This window comes from Hemibagrus wyckioides, linkage group LG26 (genome assembly GCF_019097595.1).
Source record: "Hemibagrus wyckioides isolate EC202008001 linkage group LG26, SWU_Hwy_1.0, whole genome shotgun sequence".
NCBI lineage: Eukaryota > Metazoa > Chordata > Actinopteri > Siluriformes > Bagridae > Hemibagrus > Hemibagrus wyckioides.
Window position 1 is genome coordinate 20,458,255 of NC_080735.1, and position 10,000 is coordinate 20,468,254.

At 38.0% G+C, this 10,000-nt stretch overlaps 1 protein-coding gene across 1 annotated transcript in view; it reads right to left on the reverse strand.

Annotated features, from left to right (window-relative positions):
- Positions 1-2,182: 2,182 nt before the first annotated feature.
- Positions 2,183-10,000, reverse strand: part of LOC131346442 (CMRF35-like molecule 8) — a 40,309-nt gene continuing 32,491 nt past the window's right edge. Inside the window, exons 5-7 of the mRNA XM_058379873.1 lie at positions 7,265-7,363; positions 6,370-6,401; positions 2,183-6,283 (exon numbers count right to left, since the gene is read on the reverse strand). Coding sequence (XP_058235856.1) covers positions 5,417-6,283; positions 6,370-6,401; positions 7,265-7,363 — 998 coding nt within the window. The 3' untranslated portion in view covers positions 2,183-5,416. The remainder of the gene's footprint in view (positions 6,284-6,369; positions 6,402-7,264; positions 7,364-10,000) is intronic.

The following is a 10,000-nucleotide window of genomic DNA, read 5'->3' on the forward strand; positions in this document are numbered from 1 at the left end:
TGAATATTCACTCAGCCTAACTCCAAGTGAAGACAACCTGGCAAATGCAGTGGCAAATGCAGATTTTTGAACTAAATCACATCTTTCATGGGATTCTATTACTGGCTTAAGAAAAAATTTTGCACATACAGTTATTACATTTTAGAAATAAGAGAAATCCCAGAATTCATTTCAACCTTCCCAAATAATGTATATTAAGCATCACAGCTTGAACCTGGGCGCACTGCTTATTACTGAGACAACAGACCAAATGTAAACATTTCTGTAAAAATATGAATTATATGTTAATAAGAGTTACCAATGAGTCAAAAGAAAAGAGATTCACGACAAATTCAAATAATATTTATGAGTGTTCTGTCCTCTATTTGTGTGCCATGTATATCTTAACAGAGAGATAAAGACACCAGCATAGACATGATACATACATAACAAAAACATAAAGTTGCATTCCAACGATGCGACTAAAACATAACACATGAGCAACAATCTTCAATTACACTAACGCCCTCATATACAGTGGGAAATCCGTTTTATCGTGGCAGATGCCCCTACATCACTTTTTGAAAATTTTCTGAAAATCATACTTTTCATCATTCATACATTTAATCATTAATCACTTTAAACTTTTAATCATTAAGGGAAGTTTAAATTAATCAACTTATTACTTTGATTTCTTTCCTTTAATCTTTAAGTCAAATCTAATTCATTTTTAATCATTAAAATAAGAGGGAAAAATAAATTTTTTAAAAAATATATAAAACAAAACAACAAAAAAAAAACAAACAGAAAAGTTTATAGTTAAATTGAGATAAATTGTTTAATCATTAAACTTACTCAGCTATGCTAAATCAAATCTATGATTACTATTAATATAGTATAGCTAAGTTTACTTTAATCATTACCCACTCTCACTTTACATAAACATTCATTTTACCTATATCTAATTATCTTATCTAATTATTATCTAATAATCCTTTCAGTATTAATCACTTAACAATCATTAGTTGACAGCTAAACTTATAACAAACAGTAGATGAAATTAGCACATAAAAAAGTAGACACAGAATCAGGTAAATTTTGAGTAGTTTATTAGATGTAAAATCATGTAAGGAACCAGTTGGTTCATTACAGAAAAAAATAAAAATAAAACCACAAAAATAGAGATGAGCAATTATCTGGCTGAACCATCATTAGTTGGTGAGTTGGGGTGTATTGTCAGTGGATGCAGAGTTTGGGGAAGCAAGGGGTGGTGCAGGAGGTGAAGGATTTGGAGAAGGAGCTGAGGGAGCAGGGGGTTCAGGTTTGTCAGGTTCTTCAGGGAAACCATTAAGAGTTGGCTCAGGTTGGAGAGGGACCCCAAGAGTAGTAGGCAGGTTATCCACAATTGCCAGCAGGAGATTGGCCAGTTCAGTGGCCAGGAGTCTCACCATGCGTCAGAGTTGCTGATATTCATCCAGGGATGGTCGGCTGGGCCTTTGGCCTAGAGGATTATTCCTGATCCATCTGGCACGTCTACGTGCCATGGCTCTGACGTAAAAAAATGAAAAAAAGGAACATAGTCTGTCAATAAAGTGCAAATGTCTTCACTAAAACGGAAAAACAAGTTGGAACAAATACAGAAACCTTGAGCTTAAGTGAGAGAATGCCATAACAATCCTTATCTTAGATGACACTGACACGAATGTTCGAGAGAGAGCCTAAGATCATTTTTTAAAGTTTAAAACTAATATAAACTTTTATATACTATAATGTACAAAAAAATCACAGCATAGGGAATAAGGCCCTGACCTATGGAAATAAGAAGTAACTTACCCAGGTAAAAGGATGGAGGTAAGACTAAATTCCCCATGGCAAGGTAAAAAAACAACAGGTGTCCAGAGCTCCAAGATGGAAGTAAAGTTTGGAGATGTTGTTGAGTTGTTGAGGTGCAGGTTCCAGGTCGGGTTTATAGGAGAGGCGGACCAAGTTAAATCCAAACGGAAAAATATCATCTTAGTGGCTGATGTTAATGAAAACATAGGGAAAAAATACCAGATGGCAGGACAGCATAAACGTGATGGAAAAATACAGACCTAAAAAGGACCTAATGGGTTAAAGCAGTGGACAAGATTTAAAAAAATAAAAATAAATTTAAAAAATTAAACTAAATTAAAATAAACTGACCAATCATAACTTGAATAAATAAACTGACTCAACTTAAACCAAACTAAACTAAGAAACAGAGCTACTGAGTTTACCACATTACCACTTAGGCAACAAGTGAAAACTAAGTAAATAAGGATAGCATCCTTTCCTTAAGTAATGGTGAAAATCCTCAGTATTCTAAGTAATTGCCAGGCAACCACCATGAACTACACATGAAAAAAAACAACAAGTACACAAGTACATGGAACATTATAATGAAGGTTAAAATATAAGTAATAAAATTATATGTGTAATAAAAAATAAATGTTTTTGGTTTAAATAAGTTCTGAAGTTATAACTAGTAAGGCCAAACATTTCAACAACTACTAACACCGGTTAAATTAAAACCTGTGACACATAGGACGTATGAAGGCCACAGGCAGCATGTCACATGAATTTCAGCTATGAAATTCCAGCTATCAGCTATCCTTTGTGAAGGAGGGCGATTCATGAATCTGTGTATGTGAGTGCCAATTTCGGTGATATATTTTTTCAATAAAGCCGGTTGCTTCTTCTCATCCAAGCCTGGAGGAGTTCTTTATTTCTTTGGTGTTTCCTGCATTTTTGATCTGAAATATCTAAGACTTCTGGGAATATTGGAAAAAGGCTCCAGGACCACCCTGTTGAAAGTTAGAAAATTCAAAACTAATATCCTGGCAATACCAACTGCAGCCACTAGATGCTGTGATAGTCATAATAAACTAAACTATTGTCCATTAGTCAGGCCAGAACAGTAAGAATGAAATTAAAATCAGGAGTGTACACAATGAATGTATAATTTGTGTATTTACAATGACAATAAGGTTAAATGTATTTAACGTGCATCTTACATTTCTTTTTCTTAAACACCATAGAGATGGTCAAAAGGCTTTATATTAAGAAGCTAACTAAAAAAAAAAGGAATGGTAAATGAAAAATGCAAACTACAAATGACAATTTTAAAGCTCAGTTAAAAATTATTTTATATACAGCATTGTACAAGAGAGCTTCAAAAACAAAATGGCAGGCAGAGAACAGGTTGGAGGCAGAATAGGTTAAATGTGGCAAAAAAAACAGATTACAAGGACTAGTCAAGATCAGGAACACAGGGCAAAAAGGCAACAAAAACATCACAGGTTAAGTATGTAACCCTGATGCTCTGTCATGCATGATTCTATAAGAACATATTGTGGACGTTTCTGCAGCATGTGTGAACACTGCAATACTATTGGCTAAAAAAGGAAGGCAAGGAATCAGCAAGACTATAAAAAGGCACCTAATGCCAAGTTCACACTGCATAACTTCACAATAGGAAGAATAGTCCGCAAACTGTGTTTCACGACTGAACGTATGTGAGAAATAATAAGGAAATAAAGCAAGCTCACGCGTGAGATCAGAGTTCTCATGCAAGACTGGAAATGGAACCCCGCAAAAAGTTTGCGAGCCAAATGGTCAGTGCGGGGAATAAGGATTGTGCGTTCTGTATGATTGAACAAATGAATAATTTTGCAATGTGCTGCTGCTGATGCGGCTGGTCAAGCAAATATTTCTGCTTTATTTCTGTTTGATGTGATTGTAAAGCTTATATATTCTGATATAACTATATTTAAGACATTTTTTTCTGATAAAAACCTATAAACTCCATTAAACTATAATATTGTGCTCCGTATCTCGCTCTCTCATTGGCTGTAGGTCATCACCAATGTATTTTTCAGTCAGAAAAGTCTTTCAAACTGCAGTATTTTGAGTCACCGACAGGTCCAGATATTTAGCATGCCAAATATATCACAGGCATCAGAAACACATCCGGGTGACTCAGCCAGATCACATCCTTGGTAATTCACACTGTAAGCTCCAATTTGCCTTCAGTTTTGGCCATTTGTTGGGAACTTTGCAAAACGTCGGCAACTGAAAATCAATTTTCTAAAATTGTGCAGTGTGAACTCGGCATAAGTCACATAGTCTCCAGATTCTAATGGTCTGAAAGAAGACACTGGGCATGCCCTATGTGAAGTGTCTTGTTCCCTTCTCAGGGAACAGGGTTATATGTGTAACCAGAGATATTCCCTTTCGGGGGAACTCAACACTGTGTCAAGGCTTGATGCTATGGGAATGTCAATACCAATGTCACCACACAAGGAAAAATTCTGATCCCACAGGGCTAAGTGAATTGGCACAGGCAACTGCTGGGGCAAATCAACTGAACAGCCTCACCACCTGGGCAATACCACAATAATGGTGGACAGCATCCTGCAACCTAGGGGCGAAGACATGCCACACGCCATATAGGACTGTGTTGACTTCTAGTACCCAGTGGACACCCCATGGATGGGTGCTTGGCTAGCAGAAATAGCAGTCATATACAACTAAATGGCAGCAGGCATGAGGGTGGGTTCCCAGTCTGGTTCCTCTAAGGGTATCTTCTTTATATTTATTCTATACTTTTTATATTTCTCTAAAGCTGCTTTGAGACAATGTCCATTGTTAAGAGTGCTATACAAATAATACTGAATTGAATTAAATTGAAGTTGAGCCACAGTTGCATCTCCATAACAACAATAGCAGCCATGGAATGGCTGATGGCATGGGCTGTTAACTTGGTGGCACAGAGAACAAAGTCTGTGATCCAGTGGAGCTCAGCAACCATCTCAGGGTTTAATCCCTCACTACTATCCCACTCCCTCAACAGGCCAGCTTGATAGGACTGCAAGAACCCATGGTGTGCAGGGATGCTCCAGCCTGGCCTGCCACTACGTAGGCTTTGCCAACAGCTAGGTCATTGTTCTCCTCAGAAGAGATCATGGTGCAAGATTCTAAGTCCAAAGCACGGCATTTGGTGTTGCAGGTGAGGGCAAGAGAAAGGGGATTCCCTGTCTCATGCTCCGCTTCCACCAACTCTAAGTACGAGCCCAGTGATCAAAGCCAATGTGCTGCCTTGACAGACTCAGGGCCCAAGCTGTGGGAAGCAAGTGCCTGGCCTGAGCAGAGTTTCTTCGGAGAAAAACTCTTGAACTTCACTCAGCCAGCTTACTTGAGAGCTGATAATGTCTGCTAAACTACCAAAGATACAATGCAAAGAGTGTGAAATTTGTCCACAGTAAAAAAAAACATCTGAAATTATCAAAAGCCCAATTATAAAGAGTAACTGAAAGATAAAAAGGCAAAAAAAAAAAATTCAGAAAGAAACAAACTATGGGGTTTCATTAATCAAATTTAATCAATTTAAATTTAATCCACTTTGATAGCAATATTTTTATTGCTTATTATTATGGGACAGACTCTGGCAGACTAAGTCTGATTGGTTATTAGTAATTGACAGACTCTGGCAGACTAAGTCTGATTGGTCATTAGTAATTGACAGACTCTGGCAGACTAAGTCTGATTGGTCATTAGTAATTGACAGACTCTGGCAGACTAAGTCTGATTGGTCATTAGTAATTGACAGACTCTGGTAGACTGAGTCTGATTGGTCATTAGTAATTGGCAGGCTCTGGTAGACTGAGTCTGATTGGTCATTAGTAATTGGCAGGCTCTGGTAGACTGAGTCTGATTGGTCATTAGTAATTGGCAGGCTCTGGTAGACTGAGTCTGATTGGTCATTAGTAATTGACAGACTCTGGCAGACTAAGTCTGATTGGTCATTAGTAATTGACAGACTCTGGTAGACTGAGTCTGATTGGTTATTAGTAATTGACAGACTCTGGTAGACTGAGTCTGATTGGTCATTAGTAATTGGCAGGCTCTGGTAGACTGAGTCTGATTGGTTATTAGTAATTGGCAGGCTCTGGTAGACTGAGTCTGATTGGTTATTAGTAATTGTCAGGCTCTGGTAGACTGAGTCTGATTGGTTATTAGTAATTGGCAGGCTCTGGTAGACTGAGTCTGATTGGTTATTAGTAATTGACATACTCTGGTAGACTGAGTCTGATTGGTTATTAGTAATTGGCAGGCTCTGGTAGACTGAGTCTGATTGGTCATTAGTAATTGACAGACTCTGGTAGACTGAGTCTGGTTGGCTGGGGGTTGGGTCTAGACTCATGCAGACAGTTTCAGGTAAACTGGAATTTTTTCTCGCTTGGACCAGAAGTAAATTTCGGGCATTTTCATAATCTTCATTTGTCTGAAATGGAAAATAAAAATGATTAAAATGTTTGTAAATAAAGTGTTTGTGAAAGTAAATACCTGATGCAAATCACTTGCATGTACCTCTCTGGATGATTGTCTCAGAGTTTCAGAGCCTGCAGAGAGAAGAGAAGGGCAGCAAAGTTTGCTTTAATACACATTCTCTAAAGACAATAATTCAATTCACATCCATAGTGTAGAGAGACTATATATTTCTAAATTGTGTTTCTAAATGAATATCTTATCTACACTGTAAACCTTTAAAAAATTAATGAATTGTTTTTTAGAATTTGTGTAACGTTTGATCACTTGATTAGTGAACATAGTGATCTGCATACTACAAGCAATCACACATTACACCATCTTTCACACTTACAAAAAAAATCACACTGAAAAAATCATGAGAGATTTCAAGCATGTGACTTTGGCTGCAGTGATTGTTTCTGCCATGGTTTCAAAAGAAAAAAAGATAAATATGAGAAATAGATTAAATAAAACATTCATAAAAAGTTAAAATTAAAAATATGATGAATGATTGTTTGGACAGATGTGGACAGTGAGGATTGTCTCTTCTGCAAAAAGAACTGGAGCTATACTGCAAAACTGTAGCTATTACATTTCCAGGAATCATGCAGTGTTTGTTTTTATTTCTGTTGTTGATAACATTGGGTATTAGGTAATAGTTTCTTATAGAAGTGATATTAGTGAGCTTACATTTTGCTCTAATGATGAACTCTATTTAGAAATCTGTTGCACAGATGGATTTGATTTCCTATTGGACTCCTATTGGCTATTTTCATTACTGCTCTTGCTATCAGTATGTGTGTGTGTGTATGTTTATATTACACCAATAATATACCCCTCAGTGTTCTGTATTTCATTCACTATGTTCACCTTTCAGTAGTTAATTCTGAATTTATTAACACATTAAGCAGGTGTGTGAATGGAAATTAAAATGTGTTTATTTGTTTTCCAGTACCTTGGGTCTTCCTCTGTATCGCTATAATAAATATAAAGGCAACAATAATCAGCACTAGAACCACACACACAGCAGAGATGACAAGAGTAGTTTGGAATCCTGGAAGGGAAACAGAGTCACTATGTGCCACATTATTTTAAACCATATTCTGATCATTTATACAGTCTTAATTTAAGCTGAACAATAAAACTTGCTTGTGTGTGTGTGTGTGTGTGTGTGTGAATGGGCAATGTATGCAAAAAAAGTGAAAGATGATGTGGTTGGTTTTGTGGCCCTCAGATTGGATTGATGTGGCTAAAACTGGAATATTAAAGTCTGCATTCTTTCATGCTGAAAAGAACTTGTAAATAACATAAGGGCTTTTCACACAAGTCAGTGTAAACCTTAGATCCTGGATTATTCTCTGATGTTTCGCACTGATCCTACTTTCCCCAGCGTTAACACTGAATCCTGGCTCTTCAGAATCTGACTTTTTACACTTTACATTCCTAAACCCCGCTGTAACCTTCTGCTTATTTGCTTATCTGCATATCAGCAGTCTTGATTGGATAAATCCAGCAGACGGACTCTTTAAATAATGGCTCATCTAATGTTTTCACATTAGTGAAGAAAAAAGTTCAGGTCTGTGGTTCTGCATCCAAGCAAGTTCTGTTATCATTTACTATTATTACCTTTTTCCTCTTTTTAAGTGCCAGGCTAAAAATAAACCCTGTCCTGCTGACAGAAATGCAGCTCTGTGCGGTAAGACTTGCGGTGGTGTTGTGTGTTTACATCAACACGGAATTGTGTAAGAACTCTGTGCTTGTTTCAAGTTACTGTTCATCAGTAGTGGAGTTTGTGACTGTTACATGCAGGTTATTTTATTTATCACGTGAATTCACCACTGCTTTCATTTTCTGAGACTACATTCCTCCTGGCACTAATGCTAAGGAGGCAGTATGTGAACTCTGTGGGGCTCTATTAGTGATCTGCAGAATGCTCACCCTGACGGACTGTTTATTATTGATGGAGATTTCAACCATGCAAATTTCAAATCAGTGCTCCCTAAATTCCATCAACTTGTGGACTTTGTGATGAGAGGGGTGAGCATGCTGGATCTTGTTTACACAAACATTCCCGGCACATACCACGCCATGCAGAGCCCTGCCCTCACATTGGCTACTCAGACCACATTTCTGTTATGCTAATTCCAGCATACAGACCACTCATCACACCAGTTCTGAAACAGATTAAAACCTGGCCAGCAGGAGCCACCTATGCTCTTCAGGACTGTTTTGAGTGAAATGACTGGAATATGTTCAGGGAGGCTGCAACTAACAGTGACTCTATCAACTTGGAGGAGTACACTACATCAGTGACCAGCCACATCTGCAAGTTCAGTGATGACGTGACCGTCTCCAAGACCTTCCCAACCGGAAGCTGTGGATAACAGCAAAAGTGCTTGCACTGCTGAAGTCTAGAGAGTCTGCCTTCAAAGCAGGGGACAAGACGGCCTTAAAAACAGCAAAGGCCAAACTGTCCCAAGCCATCAAAGAGGCAAAGCGCTCACACGCCCAGAGAATCCAGGGCCATTTTCAGGACAGCAGAGATTCCCGGCACATGTGGCAGGACATATAGGCCGATATTGGCTCCATCACCAAGACAGCCCAGCAGCACCTCTACTTTCTGTGGAGGCTGAGAAAAGCAAACAGCATTGTAGATGACCCCACACATCCCTCACACACACGCTTCACCCTCCTGCCATCTGGAAGTGGTACCTAAGCATTCAGGCCCTCACACACAAAGTTTCTTTCCTCAAGCTATCAGGCTCCTCAGCATCCAGAAATGGACTGTATCAAGTCACACACACACACACACACACATTCAGTCACTGAATTGTGTGAACTGACCTGGGTCAACTGTGTGAGATTCAACACATACATTTATAACTCTACTCCACATTATAAATGTTTACATTTTGTATTTGTACACTTATTTAATTGCTGCTACTGCTATTTTTGCACACGTCAAACTGTCACCTACTGCTGCTGTATGTATATGTTCACAAAACATATATATGTTATAAGAAACCACTGGTTTCTTTAATTTGCACATTTTGTTCTTTGCACGTTTTTCTGGCGCTATGTGTCCTGTACAATTTTATGTTGTTTTTTGTATTTTCTCTTGTCTTTTGTCTTGCACTGTTTGCACTTTAAGTAGCTAGGACAAACTTTCTGTCCTTAGCTCTGTGTTGTTGTTTTTGTTCTGTAGCTATATGTTGTTATGTTGTCTTATGTAGCACAAGGGTCCTGGAGAAACTTTGTCTCATTTCACTATGTACTGTGACAGCTATATGTGTTTGAAATGACAATAAAAGCTTCTTGACTTGACTTGACCAGCTGTTCATTTGTTGATATCCAACTTCTGCTAATTTTTCAGGGTGACGTATTTCGCCCTCACTACAGTTCACACTTCTGTGATGTTCAGCATTTTGCTGATTACTCTATGTTGTTCAGTTTCTGATTAGTTGTCTGTTACGGCTAATTGCTTGGCATTTTAACTACACACTGTTTTACACTAAACACATTTGGCACCACATTGTGGAGTTAACACTGTAAAAGTCCTGCTTCAGAGTACCTTTCATAACCCAGAGTAAAAAAAAAAAATTCACTGCTTCTAAATTACATGCATGAAACACTCCTGTACCCAGGATTAAAAACGGGGTTAAGTGCAGCGTGCAAAGCCACAGTGTTTATT